Below are 17,355 nucleotides of genomic sequence, written 5' to 3'. Positions count from 1 at the left end.
ATTCCCCGAGTTACTCCCTGAATTCCCTAAATGTTTCTGTGTTTAATTAAACTGAAAAGGACATCTTGACTTTCAGACCTACACCTGATCCTAAATTAGATGACTAACTGTCAGACTGTGAAGGCATATAAAAAATCCAGGAGGAGCTCAGTTTAAACCTGTTGCTACCTCAGACTGAGAGGAGCCAGTGCAGGTGGTTCAGGAACCTGATAAGGATGCCCCTTGGGTACATCTCTTTAGAGGTCCACCAGGCATGGCCAGCTGGGCGGAGGCCCCGAGGCCAAACCCTTACTCGCTGTAGGGATTATATCTCCCAGGAGGAGCTGGAGGAAATTGCTGGAGACAGTGAGGCCTGGGCGTCTCTTCCCCCCCTGTTGTTGCCCCATCCATGTATTGGAGAGTGAATGTATGGATGCTCAAAACTGCAGCTGGATACGATAAACAGCCATGTTTTGTAACACGCAACTAGAAAGAAACAGTTATATTGTCAGGTTTAATGCCTCAAACTTGTGAAAGATCCTTCAAAGCCAAAAATGATATATTTCCTGCTTATACGGCTGAGTAACACTAACAATGATGAGTAAATTGATTTTTTCTGTACTGAGAAAATCCTTTTAACGTACTATTTATGTGTGTTCACGTCTAGGGGGATGATATCTTGGACAGGAGCTCGGAGCTCATCTACACTGGGGAGTTGTCATGGATCTATCAGCCGTATGGACGCAGCCAACAGCGAGTCTTCTTCCTCTTTGATCACCAGCTGGTCCTCTGTAAGAAGGTAGGCTGTCTCTCTGCTTTTCTGTTCCATTTCTTTCTTTTATTTCACGATTCAGTTGGGTTTAAACGGACTGATGAGCTAAAATGCATCCTCATTTTGTGTTCTTGAAAGTAGTTGTATTACATGGCTGGTGACAGAGATGCTTGAAGACAATGTGACCTCTTAGTCAAGAGCTGCAAATAGATTACATAATGTTGTATGAGACGCATCAGCCCTCAATGAAGAGGCGTTCAAATCCTCAGCACCTTTCACAAAATGGAGCTGTGGTAGTTTGGGCTCTAATGCACCGAGGTTGTGCACTCCTGTCAGACAAATGTTCACGCCTGGCTAGCCTCAGTACATGCACAGAGATACAGACACAAATGCAGACAGACACTTGGACATGCACAGAGGCTGAATACACACACACACACACACACACACACACACTGGAGAACAATGATTTCATCACTACACAGACAAACACACACAGAAAGAATTAACCCATATGCATATATTGCCTTTTTTCAGTCCTTCCTTCTGTCCCTATCCTCTTCCTCTCTATCATAATTTAGCATCTCTGGCACCAGAAATGAACTCCAGTTTGTCAGCAGATCACCATGTGTGTTTGCTGTTCTGGTCCACTAACTAAAGTCAGCTCCGAGATGCACTAAATTATAAATTCCAGTCTTTGTTGTACTCTCAGCATAACATGTGTACTGCCTCCTAGCAGCCCTCAGGGTGTGTTAGGTGCACGTGGCATGTAGCCCTCCATCTTTTCCTCTCATCTCTACCTTATCAGTACAAAGATGCACATTTCCGTCTGTATGCTTATTAAAATATCCGCGTTTTCTTTTTACTTTCCTTGACCTTATAGCGCAGCTGGATGCTATATTATCCTAAGGGAGAGGTCACAGCAAGGACTTACTCCAATATGTGGCCATCTTGTTAGTGCACATTCTAAAGGTTACGTTGGTTATTTGTGCTTGATGTATTTGTGTGGAGTTCAAATGCAAAGTGTCCCATCCTTATTTGATCTGTTATCTGAAGGGGAAAATCAATTATCCATCAATCATGTGAGACAACAGCTATTTTTAGCTGTTCGTCAGTAATGTTCATCTCCTCCTGATGTATCTCGTACACTGTATGTGTTACAGTTGCTAGTGGTTTTAGAAGAAAAGTGCTACGATGCAGTCCAAAACAGCAGCAGAGTCAGTTACAGTGAATGTTCATCATTAATTTAACATTTTCTCACAAAATTCAAAGCTTCTCAAATCCAAATTGTTGTTTTATTTGGTTATCTGTTGTCATAAATATATACTGGAGTTTTGGAATTGCTGATTGGAAATAATAAAATATTTCTGGGAAAGTAAAATTTTTTTGTGTTATTTACTGTGGACATTTTTTTTTTTTGCTTCTGTCACATGTCACTTACTGTGGACCTATTTTTTTCTGTAGTGTAAAATCCTGCACCTCTATGCAAAAAACCATCACTAGAAGCAAAATGTTTGTTTTAGAATATCAAAGTTGTAATGCCTTAATCATTTAAAAATGAAAAAAAAAAATAATTTCTTTGATTATTTATTCTGCAAAAATTGAGAAAACCTGGAATCAATATGTTCATCATTTTTGTACACAGATGTTGGCAACACTGGAAAAAAAATTGGCTCTTCAAACTGTAGATATTTTACTGTTTATTTTTTGAATCTGTTTCTGTATTCCTATCTACGTGGTGCAAACACAGCCTGCAGTTCAACCCAGTTTATCTAAAAATCCCTAAATTTTTGTGGCGTGATCGTTGGTCACTCATCACCAATGGCTTCACGGTTGTGCATATGAGCATGGAATAGTTTGTTTTTTACAGAATCTAGTTAGTAGAAATGCTTTGCTTTTGCCTTTTTTATTGGCATTCAGAAAAAAAGTGATTTTGATGAAATATCACAATTCTAAGCTTAGATTTGGTTAAAATGTCACAGACGAGTAGTACAAGCACAGTCAGAACTATTGATTCTGTATTTCCAGTTTGTAGCTATGATAAAGTATGCAATTTTGGTGTTTTTTTTAAAAGGTAACACATCTTTCAAACCTGCCAATTTTTGGGATTCAGAGGGTTAATTACTGATCACAACAATCATTATGCGACCATACCACCCCCAAATCCATCAAAAAAAGAAGATAGAGTTGAATAGAGTCACATAAACACCTGTCTGACAAAAACTGATTGAAAACTGAGCATTGTAAGCTTTGCAAAGATTGGATTTATCACAATGTTGTAGTGTGATTATGCATTAGACTGCTGGCATGCTCGACAAACTAGTAAGTGTACATTCTGCTGCCAAGAGCAGATTTACTAAGAAATATGGCATTTTGCAATGTGTGGTGGAAGGTGTTTGTATGTTTGGGCAGCAGATGGAAAGGGTTGCATAAGACAGACTCTGAGGATACCGAGGGAAGGATGCTTGTTGACACCTCTAAGGTTCAGCACACACACAGTAACAGACATCTTTCTCTTCTATTCACCAGGATCTGATACGCCGGGACATCCTGTACTACAAGGGCCGCATCGACATGGACCGCTATGAGGTGCGGGACGCCATCGACGGGCGTGACGATGACTTCAACGTCAGTGTGAAGAACGCATTCAAATTGTGCAACAAAGACAGTGAGGAGATCCACATCTTCCTGGCCAAGAAGCCGGAGGAGAAGATCCGCTGGCTCAGGGCCTTCCATGAGGAGAGGAAGATGGTGCAGGAGGATGAGAAAATCGGTTAGTCACACACCTCCCTGCACCTCCCTGTTTGGAAACCATTAGTTTCATTCACAATGGGCTCTGGAGCTTCAGTTACATGTGGCTGTAGCACACTAGGAGGGGAATTTGTACCAGAAAACATGAGCTTTCCTGTGTAGTACGTACAATATTAAAACCGTAGTTGGTATAGAATGAGCATGATGATCAGGCTTTGGCTCTAGATCAAAATGTAGTAAAGGTGGAAAAGTCACAGGTGATAAATTTGTATCTGAAGACACATTATTAGGCTTGCAGCAGGTGATATTTTTATACTTTGACTTTATTTTTGCTTTAGCTGTTCTGTCGTAACAGTAAAAGGCAAATTCTTCTAACTTGCATTATCTGCAGACCCCGTGTGCAACATCTGTCCAACCTACAATGTTGTCGTTGTTTAGGTTTCGAGATCTCTGAGTATCAGAAGCGACAGGCAGCCATGACAGTGAGAAAGGTGACCAAACAGAAAGGTGAGGCAACAAGAAGATATCAGGTGATTTCCCTTTTTTTTTTTCCTCGCTGGTGTGCTCTGTCTTCTCATCGCTGTTTACTCTTCCTTTACTCTGCTCTCTTTTTTTACTTTTACGCCTTTTTTTAAACACATACTTTGTTTATGAATACATGTAGACTAGCCTTGTACCACGTAAGCTAGAAGAGTCAAGCGGATTCATGTCTTCTCGCTCTTTTACCACCAATATTTTTCTTTTGAGTTAAATGTCTGTCAGGCCGTACATGAGGATGACTTGATATGAGTTGTAAAGCAGCTGTTAAGCATCAATGAAAAGACAGAGGGCTGTTTGCATGAAGTATTAAGTTTAAAGGACGATACCAGTGTTCATGACATGTGGGTCTTGTGTCACGCTTGTCTAGACACGATTTAATACCTCAGCCGACTGTTTGAGTTTTTTTCTTTTACTGAGTTAGGGTGGTTGTTGGTGCTTCCATTTACATTTACATCCAAAGTGACGAAGCAAAAAGCAGCTCTTTAGGTTGGCACTGCACTTCCTGGTTGACATTTTTCAGTAATTGTTATTGTCTCAGTACCACGTAGCACATCCATCCATCCATTAGCTATGCACCACTCATTAGGGTTGCAGAGGGGCTGGAGCAACTCAGCATGTAGACAGGGGACACCCTGGACAGACAAACACACGCACTCACTCACATTCACCTCTACAGACAATTTAGAATCGCCAATTAACCTGAGCAGGTTTTTTTGGGAAGAAGTCCGAAAACCTGGTTAAAGCCCTCGAATGCACAGGGAGAACATGCAAAATCCACACAGGAAGATCCCAGGCCCAAGCCAGGACGCAAACCTAGGATCTTGGTGCTAATAACCAAGCCACTGTGCAGCCCACATGTAGCTCAGTGAGTCATAATTTGTATCGTTTTCTACCACAATAGCACATGTCACCTTGAAGTCGTGAGAATCATGTCATTTCTTTAACTTTAGTGGTTTAATATACTCTGTTCTCTGTTTTAAAGCCACATATGTTTAATAACTACATCAGTTCAGTTATAAATTGGCCCTCACCAACACCTGCCTACTATCTCAGTAACAGAGGAGCATGTCGAACAAGTTATTCCAGACGCTACTTTCAGACAGCATCAGCAACAGAAAACCTAGAAATCCAAACTGCTGGTATCGTCCTTTAAGATTTAGCCATTTTAGTGCTAGGCTAGATGTTTGTACATTTACCATTACTGATGTTCTTGCCAGTTTCACTATAAGCATGACCATCCATTATGGTATTAATGAACTAATGACGACTGCTGGAATGTTCTCTCTGACGTTAGGATCCCTGTAGATGTCTGTCAGAAGTAAATGTTGTGTGTTTCTAAGTGCTGTATGTGTACATGGCTGGCACAAGGTGAAGTACTCTCTTGAATTTCAGATTCATTTATAGATTTCATCTTGAGAAAGAGGGCCATGTTGTATGGACATGGTTTGAAAATGATAAAGGTATATGCATTAGAGTTCTCCTTAGAGCTAGCACAATAAGATGCCATGGCAACTGCTAAGCAGCATTGGGAGGTGTTGTGTTTAACGTTGGCATTGGAGCATGCAGTCACTGTCCAATCTGTTTACAAGCATTATCTTGACTATCCAAGATAAACAGGTTCCACTAACACTAATAGACTGAACCCTTCTAACTGCTAAAACAGTGTTTGGCAAAATATGCGTAACAAAAGACACTGTTTCTCATCTTTTCATTTTTTTTCGAAGATGCCATGGCAACTTTTGGATATTTCATCTCCAAATATTGATTGTATCTATTTCTTAATTACACTAGCATAGTTGTGATGCTTGTAGACTGTAGCTAAATGACATTGTAGACTGTAGTTAAATGCATATTAACAGCTTTCTGTTGGCTCTATTTTTGCCACTCTTGTGTTCCCAAGTGCCAAGGGTGCTATTCAAACAAATGTGCTGTCAACAAACATGGAAGAACAGTGTCCCGTGTCCAAATGCCTGGTTTCCTCATTGTATCAGATGTAATCTGTTGGTTCTCTTGTTTGCCTGCTACAGAATTTGATTGAATAGCATCTTTAGTCTCCCTTGTGTCATTGCAAGAGCTGAATTCCACTTTTATTCCAAATTCAGCTTTCATCATACGATCATACTGTACCATATCTCAGGATTAATATGCAGGAATGTTAACACCGAGGGCTCATTTTGTACGTCTACGTGCCTGTTTTTTTGTGGAAGCATGACTTGATGTTGTGTTGTTGTGCCTGTTCCTGATACAATACTGATAATGTTTCCTCTTTGCTGTCTACCTCCCTTCTTTTTTTCTCTTTTGCTTTGTGCCCTGCACTGCCTTCTTGCCTTCTTGCCCCCTTCCCCCTCACACCCCCCTTCTTGCTCTTTTTGCACCTGCCTTCCTAGGTGTAAACAGGTGCACGCCCCCCTCATACCCGCCCCCCCAGGACCCCCTCAGTGCGGGGCAGTATGAGGTAACGGAGGACATGGCACAAGGAGAGGTTTTTGAATTCAGTCAATCCAAAAGAGGCCAGGCTCCCTTCTGGCAGAATTTTAGTAGATTAGCTCCATTTAAGAAATAGAGATACTCAGACTCTTCTGAAGGACCAGCTATTTTTCTTAGAAGCACTAAACACTGGATGATCATGTCCCATGATGAAGAAAAATACGAAAAACACACGTACACAAGAGACTTTGAAGTTAAGGACCAATGTTAATATAGAGTGTGATTGGAAGCAGCGAGAGGACTGAAGACTTGAGAAAAAAATACAACTTTACAATTCATATATGTTAGTAACGTTCTTAGTTATCATGCTTCTCCAGCTGAGTCAACTGTCATGAACTCCTTCCCTTGGATTCTGCATACTCACGCATCATCTGAATGTCCTGGAGTTGTTGAGATTGTTTTTGATTTCATTTATTATCCATCACATCTGGAGAGAATCGCGGGGTCACGCCGGGTCATTCCTAGTTGTATGATTGTGTCCAAAAGCTGAGATCTTGCTGTGCTGCTATGTGAGATTGTTTGTTGCATTCTTCTGAACGAGAGATTGAATTAATGACGACCCCAGCTACTGGCTGTGGTGAACGAAGGACCTGCCAAGCTCGACTGTCAGCGTCGCCTCTGAGTTAGATCCATCCCACCACTGATCACAGGCTGATCAGACCATCTCTGCTCTACTGATGTCTGCATCTGGATCTCCACTTCACTCTCAGCGCTCCACATTCCTCTTCTCTAGCCCCTCTCTTCGCAAAGTGTTTCAGCGTTTCCCTGCATCCCTCTTGTCCCTCTCTATCTCTCTATCCACCTGCTCAGCCTTTGTGAGTCAGCAGCTCTCAGAGGAGGAGGTTCATTCCTTTGGACACCTGCCATTGGCCATGATATGATGGGTCAGGCAACAAATCAATAGTCAGAACATCAATAGAATATTTACATCCTTTCACCTACCACTTGTGACAGGGTATTCATATTCGATCACGCGAGGGTCTGTGCGCTGCATTTGACGGAGAGCTTGCCGCTCAGATGAAACAGCTGGGAGCAGGAGATAGGCAGGCTATGGTCCACCTGCCTTGTTTTGCAGTCCCTCCCCCCCCCAATCTCCCCAGAGACCACCCCTGTAGCACTGTGCTGGCAGCTCACTGGGTGTTTGGAAAGAGCACAGCCTACCTCTGGAAATGAGTGCTAAAAAGTGAAGTTGATGCATTGGCCAAGGTCTAAAATAATATCTCTTTTTTGTCCGTGTCAGCTATAAAAGAGGACTTCTTCAGTTAACTTAATGACTTGCTCACACTTTAAAAAGCACAGCACATATTCAGCCTGAATACTTTTATTTTTTCTCTCATTTTGAGTACGAGTGATACAAATATGCAACGCTACAGTGTGAGGAGTAGTTGGAACCCCATCCAGCACAGGGGGAAATGGTCAAAAAATGGAATATGCTGTGGGAAGTGGACTGCATTTTGAGTCAGTGCTTGAAAAAGAGTCCACTGCAGTAGTGCGAGCCGATACCGCAGGGAGGTAGAAAGGTGAATTTAATCTGTAGCATGCAGGTGTCCTCTGACAGATTCACGCATCTCTGAAGACTGAAGCTTCCAATCTTGGCTTGCCGCCCCGTCACGTTGTTTTCCAGATCTGATCCATGTTCTGGCAGTTAGCTCCGGCACTATTAAGGGATTCACAAAGGACTGTGGCCTGATCAGATTGATTTGTTTAATCAACAAAGCCCCCGAAGCTGCTGTGTGAGAGAGATCCTGCCACAGAGTCCTTCAGCAGAGGAGTTAGAAAAGCGACGATCCGAGGAACTGACGAGAAACTACCAATTTACACACATCATGAAGGTGTTCTTTTCTACACTTGGAATGTAAGTGAAACATCTGTCCATGGTTTGTGATCATATTTTGACCTCAGATACAGATTTTGTGTTGAATTATCACCAGATGGACAGTACATATACAGTATGACAACTTGTGCAATGTGATATATCATTATATATCTTCACTATTCACTACAACGTGATATGAAAGAGTTATATATTGTTCTATGTCATTTGTTTGCCTTCTTACAGGCCTTATAACCTATTGGAGGAAAAAAAAGACCTTAGAAAATTCCTTTGTATGTTGTGTAATTTATGTTCTGTTTCAGTAAAGAAAGTTGAGAAATGGGTGAGTTGGCTGCTGGTGTCTGTAGAGATGGCTCCCAGTGAGATTGTTTTGGAAGATTATTCTCTTGTCTGGCACAGCAAAAAGATATGGTTCCCAGGCCATGATAACCTCAGGTCCCGTGCTACGCCCACCCTCCCCATCTCCCCCGCTCCTCCTCCTCCTCCCACCCCCTCCACCACCACACACACTCACACACACCTCCCTTTTCAACACTACCACCAGTACCAACATGCAGACACAAGCATGCAGGCAAACACACAACACTGACACACATGATACGCACTTGCTGGCCCGTTCTGCTGCGGAGAAGAGAGATGCTATCTAACAGTGCCTTCCAGCATTCCACTAGTGATTATCTATTCAGTTTCACAGGCAGATTTGAATTAGTCATGTATTTTCCCTTCAGTGCATCTCTCACTCTCTTCCTTTCTCTCTCTCTGTCTCTCATCCACGCTGGGAATTCCTTGTTCCCCAGTGCATGAGATCCACTCGGACAGAAACTTTAGAGGTCAGGCCTTTTCCATATGAGTAGATATACTGTGCTGTCTGACTGAAACACCTAAAAACACCTTTATTATATTCTGTCGCACTTACATAGCAGCAATTTTATTGCACAAGAATTTCAGATGTTTAGAAACTGCATAGAGTTCATTTATTGTTATCTATTTAACATACTAAAGATGGTTTAATTTGAATATATAGTAGGAAACAGAGTTTTCATTAGTCAAGTTTAGGTTTCACATTTCAAAGTATATTATTAACAGCGAGTTATGAATCAAAAGAAGAATCATCTATTTTACCTTTATCAGCTACACACTGTAAATACTGTAAAAAGAACAGATCATATATTTGGATATTGGTATTTTGCGTTGGAGACGAATGTTGTTCCAGTTCTAGCGTGCGGTAGACCTCAGTACCAGGTAAATGCATGCTTGTGGCATCCAATATTTTGCATGAGACTTAAGGCAACTCTTAACAGATTGTTTAGTTTCATTTAACTTCCAATTGAATTTTGTTTATTGTTTTTTTTTTCTCCTATTTTTTTCCACAATGCGGAACCATTCATTTGTAAAACCCATAACATCTCACTAAAGGGAGTTCTTTTCTCTGTCCACCTGTCTCCTGCTCACTACACATTACAGGTTGTAGCTTCTGTTTTTTATTTATTGACAAGTGGAGGGAAGCTTCTTTTCCTCACGCTGAATCAAAGACTGAACTGTTGATAGGTGAAATGAAAGGCACTGATGTTCTCTTTGCCCAGATGAAATGGGTACTATAAACTGTAACATTATTTTATAGCTTTTCTTTTTTTTTTCTTCTTTAAGTCCAACCTACACTGTCATGCTCCAGACTGCTGGTAATGTTTCTTTGGAATGCCATTATCTGCGGAGGCAAAACGGGTATAATTTTTCTATGACAACAGTGAACCAAATAGGAGTTAGCACTGATCATGGGTGTTTGTGTATAGATTTGTAGTCAAGCAGAAGAGCTGAATAAATTCGAAAACCTCTCGGGATGAGCTAAAAATACACATAATCCTGAAGACACATACACACAGTACTTCATTGCAATTCATATCATGCTCTTGTTTCTACTTAAGAAATGATTCTTTGAAGTACAATGACTTGACATCACAAATTGATTCCTCACTTGTATTTATTGACAGCAGTATTACAATGTGGCCACGCTGTTTTAAAGGTTGTATATATTTGCTTTTATTTTCCTTATATAATTATGAATCTGACCTTGTACGGGGAGCTGAGAGGACAGCCTTCTGTGCAGTTGAATTTTTTTTCCCTTCTCTCTTTCCGGTCATATAGCCAAGACAGCCAAGTTAGCAGACTGTCAAGCGAATGCAGCAGACGTTGCTCAGATTTCTGTTATTCCTTTTAGTCCAGGGTCTAGTTCACTCACATTTAAAGCAGAGCGACATCTTCAGTAGGAACTCCTTTGCAGTCGATCACCCAAGTCCTGTGTTGTTTCAGAATAGTCAGGGTACAAGTCTTCAATGAGCCATATTCTGATGTGGTTTTTCAATGACAACAAGGTTAACAGAAGACTGACATCCCCCATTTGGAAACTATTCATTGTATATTACCATCTAGTTTGAGGTCTAGATTTTTTCCTATCACAGAACAATTTACTCACGGTATCCATATCCTTTCGTCACCATATGCAAACATTTGTCATTTTCTTTCTTGCTGGCCTTTTGAGTTCAATTATTTGTTGTAGAAATGAAAAACCTGAAAAATAATGCCTATTCAATCCAGAAACTGTGAATGGGAGAGTGGAGATGTTAACTGTATGTACATTATATGTTTTGATGTAATCAGACGCACTGGGAATATGTTGTACTTCGCTGTAAAAAATAAATCCATATCTGATATAGCTGTACTTTTGTTGAAAATAAAACCTCTACAGAACTGCGTGTCGAGGCGTCAATGTGCTAGTGAGAGCATTGTGCTGGGTTTCCTGTCGTGTGATATCATCTCCTGTTTGTAGAGCTCATTCCCAACAGCTGACACACTGACTCCTGGAGACATTACAAAGGAAAAATTCAAGGGAATACGATAAATAACCTTATCAATGTGGCGCTCACAAGTTGCAAAATGTGTGGGGGGGAAAAAAAGAATTCAGCAAACTTCTGACCACAAATGGTAGCCTGCAAGTAACTATGCCGTAATCAATAAGTAATGAGAGTTATGCAAATATGTGCTCCCAGTTGGCTGTGCTGAAGTGTAGGCTGTTCACTCCGCTTCCTGATGTTTTGAAGTCCAAAGATGCAAGACTGTTTTTCAGGAGAGATCTAAGACTTCCTGCTGTAACACAGACAGCTTGTGTGTGTATGTGTGTGTGTGTGTTTTCTCAGTTAGGTCTGGATGTCTAAATTAGTGTAGTGAGATTACATTTTCTGTGTGATGTCAGGTGTAAACTGAAAAAAAGGCTACAAATTACCAGAACTGCCATTAAGAAGACTGAATGTGTGTTATCACAATGTGCAGTGTTACTGTGGTCTCTAGTGGTCAGCCTCGGTGTTACACTTTCAAGGACAGGGCACATTTTCCAACATGGAGCCCATGAGGGTAATCATTGTTCTTAGCTGGTAAACGACATCTCTATGAGCTTAATAGAGCTAAAAATCTCATGTAAACTTAGTATTACACACTGAAAGCAGCCCTTTATCTTGTTCTGGCAGTGGGAAGATATGGAAAAACCTAGAAATTAATCATCCAGACACAAGCTTACAGCACTGAGGTAAAAAAAAAAAAAGAAAAAAGATGAAGAGATAAGATAAGAAACACAAGCACAGGCTGTACAACCTGATGCTAACTTGAGCATCACATGAGTTCCGAGGTGTCATGTTTTAAGTAGTTCTTCAGGATCAGAGGAATGTCCAATCTGTCAATTTCAGGCTCTTTTCTCGCAAAAGGGAGGAACCTTCGGATTGCCAGACGAGTCTGCGACATCAGTGTTTTGGGACAAACTGGAGCAGAAACAGAAGTGATAAAAAAAAGATGAAACATTTCACATTTTTAAACATGCCAGGCTACTACAATGAGTGCTGAGTCTGTTAATGGGTCTCACCTCTTTCCTTGAGCAGAAGAACCAGGGCTTCATTCTGCTTTGTGGTTTTGTCAATGATGAGTGTAGGTAGATACACATCTGCCCCAAAGTCTATGAGAAGCTGAATGTACTCCACCCCGCAGCCATAACGGAGGCACACCTCCAGAACTGTCTTTGGCTGTTTTATCCTGGCCAGCATCTTGTCGTCTGTGCAGTTGTAGTTGGGGTTGGCTCCATGAAGAAGGAGGAGCTTAAAGCAGTCCAGGTGTCCGTACACAGCTGAGATATACAGAGGCCCTCTGCAGGCCGTGGCGTTGGAGGCCCACTCTGGTACTTTGGGCTTGACGTCCACCTCTGCTCCGAAGCGCAGCAGCTCTCGGAGTATGTCTACATCACCCTCTCGGGCCGCAGTCAGCACCGGGGAGCAGTTGTTGTACTGGCTGCCGTTAGGATCGGCTCCAGCCTTCAGCAGAGCGACCACACAGTCCAGATGTTTCCCACTGACAGCTGTGAACAGAGGCGTCTGAGCCTTCACGTCCAAACTGTCAATCTGGATTAAAAGAAACAGCAACATGTTTGAACAATAGGAAACACATTCTGGACAAACGGTGTCTTTGGTAATACAAACCAGGACTCCAGCGATCTATCTACATCACTGTCAGACTCAGGGGTGCACGGATGGGAATCACAATCACTTCAAAGATTCATAGTCGTTGGCTATGTGGTTTATTTCTATTTTTTCTAAGCATGGTGGTTGCATCACCCTTCAAATGCATCTCACCACATATGTCAGTGAATGAATGCATCACGGTACAGCTGTAGGGGAATGCATCAGCAGCATTATATAAGTGAAATAACCACGTATCATCGTTCACACAGCCTGACATTCAGCGTTAGTTCAGTCCATTCTAATCCCAGTTGTCACCTTCACTCCACTACAAACCTACACAAACACGGCACATAAGGTCAATAGTTCAGCATGATATTATCATTTACAAGAGACATTTTTATGATTTGCTTTCATGGCTTCCACAGTCCCATAAAATGCTTTTAATGAGGAACTAATGTACTGTGAATCACTGACAATGGCACCCCGGCCACAAGTGAGGGAGAGCTTATTGCCAAAAGCCACTGATTCAGCCAGAGACAATGGTCATTCAGTATTGTTGGTACACTTTGCAGATTTGTTGATAGAGATTTGTTCGCCCATGCGCGGACCATCATGGTCATGGTGGACGGTTATGGAAATGGACTGCTGGTGACAGAAGGAGTCTGAAGAGCAGAAAAGAGCTAAAAGGTGCTAACAGCCTCAGAAAAACTGAATCTGAGTTGGATATTTCCCATTAGCGTGGGCTACTGGTGACTACTTTCATATTACACTTAAACATTTGCTCCATCGTTCATATAATAAAAAAAAGAAAACATTAATGCAGCTTTAATGCACAAAGTGTAAAATGTAATAATCTCATTTCTTATTTGTCATTTTTAATAAATGGAAAAGAAACAATTTGGGAACTTTTTGGGGGGCTTTTACATGAAATGGCTGAGTGCAGTGTGTAATTTTAGTTGTTAAACAGAATACTTAAATCCATTACAACCAGCAGCAGGCACAGCTGTGGGGTCCCTCCACGTCCACTCTAAAATCCATCTCACCATCCCAGAACTGAAAGCTGCACAACAACAAGCTCTTCATTGTCTCACCTCTGCACCGTGCTCCAACAACAACTCCAGGCATCTCAGGTGTCCCAGAGAAGCGGCAGTGCGCAAAGGGGTTACCGGGACCCCCCACCCACTCCTAGCATTGATAGACTTCCTGTAATTCTCCTGAGACAGAAGCTCGGCGAGCAGAGTGACATTGTCGCTGCTCACGGCGTTGTTCAGGGCCTGACACTGCTCATTGTCTTCATCCTCCTCCTTGGGCTGCAGCAGGGAGAAGATCTTGGAAATGTCCATCAAACTCATGTTGACAGCTCGGCCCAGAACCATAATGTAACTCCAGGCTAGCGCACGTCAAAACCCTTCCATCTGAAACGGCAGAGAAAGACGATAACACACCCATACACACTTGACATGCTCCTGTCATTTGGGTTACTTTTTGGTGGAGTGGATTCTTATTCCAGCTCGACATATGAAAGTGAAATAATAAATACTGTGACCACAACACTACAAATCATTTCAAGTCAACAAATGGGAATCGCTGTAACAAGACACCTACCTCACCTTGTTGATGCTGTTTCCAAAGGTCTTAGAGGAGAAGTTCCATGCTTTCAGAGCTCCATTATAGGTCACGTGGAGAAAAGAAAGAAAGAATAAGTCCTCTAAGGCGTGTGTGACGCTCCCACGGCAGCTATAAGTTGTGAAAACTGCAGTATGCTGTGTGTTTGTGTGTGTGTGTGCGTGCATGCTAAGGGGCTCCTTTCTGAGGGGGGTGTCTGGGGGCTAATTTTAGGCCACAGATGGGCCTGGCTAAACTTCCATTCTTGGAGAGTTGAGACTCAGGTTTATAATTAGAAAGGTGATAGAATTGTGACACTGTGTGATTGGGGAGTGTGACTTTGTCATTCCCTGAGTCCACAACCAAAAAAGAGGAGCTTTCTTCTTAATGTCACGGTTCGGTATTTGGCACATTTAGGGACGAAGCCACAGCTGCATTTCTATATTTCCCAGTGTGAGCAGAACTAATAACTCATAAGGAAGGCAGTGAGTGAGCTGCATGTGTCCTGTCATCACCCTGCTTCCCTGATTCACACCGAGGCAGCCATTTTAGTGTCAGCTGCGTGACTGTCAGAAGCTTTAGAGGAGAAGCCAGTCAGCTGTTCTTCTGCCAAACCCACCCATGTTTTCATACTGTCCCACGTTTAGAGGGGAGGCTGAGACACACCACATTCTTTCAGCAGATGGCACAAGAGTCCAGAATCCTGGCAGCGCACAAACACATAATGAGGTCTTATTTATTTAGCGAGCACAAAGAAGTTGAGCAATTAAATGTGGACATCTAAGGTTTGCTTTCAATGGAAACCCTCTGAATCCGTTTCCAACAAAAAAGAAATTGAGAAATTGAGATCAGATAGCGATTTCAGGCGTCTTCCATGCCCCATTTGCATCTGTGAGGAATCAATAAAATTTATCTTATCGTGTCTTAAGGTGGCAGTGAAATTACATTTGGATTATGGGCATTGCAAGAAGCATCAATGACTCTTTTCAAGGGTTCCAGTAAGACATAAGACTGAGTCATTATAAAGTCTGAAACTAAAGCAGCTACAGGGACTTTAGCCAATACTGATCTGATTATTTACCTCTGATTGTGTCCTTCCATGACATGTTGAAATATTGTAACTTGTTTCAAAGGTACACAGAAGTATTAAAGTGTTTAAAGCACTTTACATTAAAATAATACATCACAAATGCAATGAAGTGAAGCTACAGTTACTAAAATCATGGCTTTAGAACCAGCATGCACTTTTACATTTTAAGTTGTACATATTGGAAAGCCAGTCAATCACAAGCTGACATATGTGGAAAATCTATATGGCTTAATGCAATGTGCTGCTTTGAAACCTGCCTCATATTTCTGGCAAATATATCAGCACTGCAAAACACTATATGAGTTTCAGAATTCATTTGAAGAAAATATTCAGTATCATAGAACCCAATAATGTAATAATCTATGGAAAATGTAATAGAATATGTACTTAACTTGAAATGTAGTAAGACCTCAAAATATGTAAAATGTCCTGGCTAATATTGTTAAACATTTTTACTGGTAATGTAATATTTCATAATATAATATTTTCTGACTGACATTGTAATAGTATGGTCATTTTTCTTTCAAGAGTTCTATACTTTTTTGGTTTAAGGACTTTTATATATACATTGGTTTGGAATGACAGAAAGTTATTAGGTGAAACTGCAGTCTCTGACCACCATACGGCCATATGCATATGGGCAGAAGTCCAGTGGTTTATAAATGTATTAAAATGAATCATCTGAGAGAAAAGATCCCACATGCACATTTAAAGAGTGTTACTTCCCCCAAGTCAAAGACACGGCAGAGGACAGAAGTGTGAATCATGCCTACTGTATATGTGTGTTGACTCAGCGGGGATAATAATGAGAATGAGTTTATATAACGTAGAATAAATATTTGAAACCAGTACAGAAGGCCTGAGACTCTTACTGCATTATGTTCAGGGATATTTTTGAACTGTCACCTGGTGCCTTCATTGTTTTGTTTTCCTCTATTCAAAGAGACATTTCCACCATAAACTGATGCAGAAATGGCACAAACTGATGCAGAAAGATCCACCTTCACTGACATAATAGCATCATTTTGAATATTCTATTGGTTAATTTGTTACATTATTGGGTTATATTTCATTTTTGATTAAGTTAAGCTCAGATTTTGTTACATTTTTAGGTATAATGCCATATAAACTTTTCTTTCATGTTCTTATTTGGGGAACAAATGTACATGGTTTAAATATTGAAGAAGATGTCAGCCCTAATTGTCTTTCTTTTAATCCAAACCAGCGTGTATAAAACCCAAATATGCTATTATAATATCTGTAAACAGTATTACCTTATGAAGTATTTCCGCCGTATCTATCAGGACTTCTTACGGCATTACTGACTATGTTATTACATTACTGGGTCTTATTACATTTTCAATTAACTGCAAATTTTCATGACATTTTCAGTAAATTATTGCATTATTAGGTGTGGCAATGTTATATATTTTATCAAAATTATTTTATATAATATGTTAGCTACAATAATAAATACCCATCACCTGTCATATGCAAGCAGAAAAACTAAATTAAATGTACCTATACCATTCACATCAGGGGTGGACTGCCCATCTGGCATACTGGGCACTGTCCCGGTTGACCGGTGTCTGGTGGGGCTGATCAACAGGTTCCCCCTGACCAGTAATCAGTAAATTGTAATGACATTTGAAATTTCACGGGTCGCTTCTATATCCCAGCGCAGCTTTTCCATTGTTTACGTCGTTGGTTATCAGCTCAGGAAACACAGAGACCAATTACATACGAATTCAGGCATCCCACCTGACGCTACTCAGCCAATGGAATCTCTGCATTGTAGCCG

At 41.2% G+C, this 17,355-nt stretch overlaps 2 protein-coding genes across 13 annotated transcripts in view; one reads left to right on the top strand and one right to left on the bottom strand.

Moving 5' to 3' along the window:
• The window catches only part of LOC110959861 (rho guanine nucleotide exchange factor 9), a 48,348-nt gene extending 37,240 nt beyond the window's left edge, over positions 1-11,108 (top strand). For 7 of the 12 annotated variants that reach the window (XM_022206861.2, XM_051954385.1, XM_022206866.2 and 4 more), the window contains 4 exons: positions 647-778; positions 3,281-3,524; positions 3,941-4,009; positions 6,430-11,108. In XM_022206861.2, the coding sequence (XP_022062553.2) occupies positions 647-778; positions 3,281-3,524; positions 3,941-4,009; positions 6,430-6,605 (621 nt within the window). In that variant the 3' untranslated portion in view covers positions 6,606-11,108. The other 5 variants (XR_007944595.1, XM_051954386.1, XM_051954388.1 and 2 more) reach the window with 5 other exon arrangements.
• Positions 10,824-14,261, bottom strand: LOC110959862 (ankyrin repeat and SOCS box protein 12). Its single transcript, XM_022206868.2, has 3 exons — positions 13,951-14,261; positions 12,271-12,799; positions 10,824-12,169 (listed from the first exon to the last, which is right to left on the bottom strand). The coding sequence occupies exons 1-3, from the start codon at positions 14,233-14,235 to the stop codon at positions 12,024-12,026; spliced, it is 960 nt and encodes a 319-aa protein (XP_022062560.2). The 5' UTR covers positions 14,236-14,261; the 3' UTR covers positions 10,824-12,023.
• Positions 14,262-17,355: the final 3,094 nt, after the last annotated feature.

Source organism: Acanthochromis polyacanthus, chromosome 10 (assembly GCF_021347895.1).
Source record: "Acanthochromis polyacanthus isolate Apoly-LR-REF ecotype Palm Island chromosome 10, KAUST_Apoly_ChrSc, whole genome shotgun sequence".
Taxonomy (NCBI): Eukaryota; Metazoa; Chordata; class Actinopteri; family Pomacentridae; genus Acanthochromis; species Acanthochromis polyacanthus.
Note: the sequence above shows the minus strand (reverse complement) of the source record. Positions and strands in the feature narration are given on the sequence as shown.

Bases quoted from the DNA above. Each gene is read 5' to 3' on its own strand.
- LOC110959862 (XM_022206868.2), bottom strand. From the start codon at position 14,235: ATGGTTCTGGGCCGAGCTGTCAACATGAGTTTGATGGACATTTCCAAG. The intron at 12,800-13,950 runs GTGAGACAATGA...CTTTTAATCCAG, and splicing joins TGTTGGAGCACGGTGCAGAG to ATTGACAGTTTGGACGTGAA. The intron at 12,170-12,270 runs GTGAGACCCATT...TTTCTGCTCCAG, and splicing joins TCTTCTGCTCAAGGAAAGAG to TTTGTCCCAAAACACTGATG.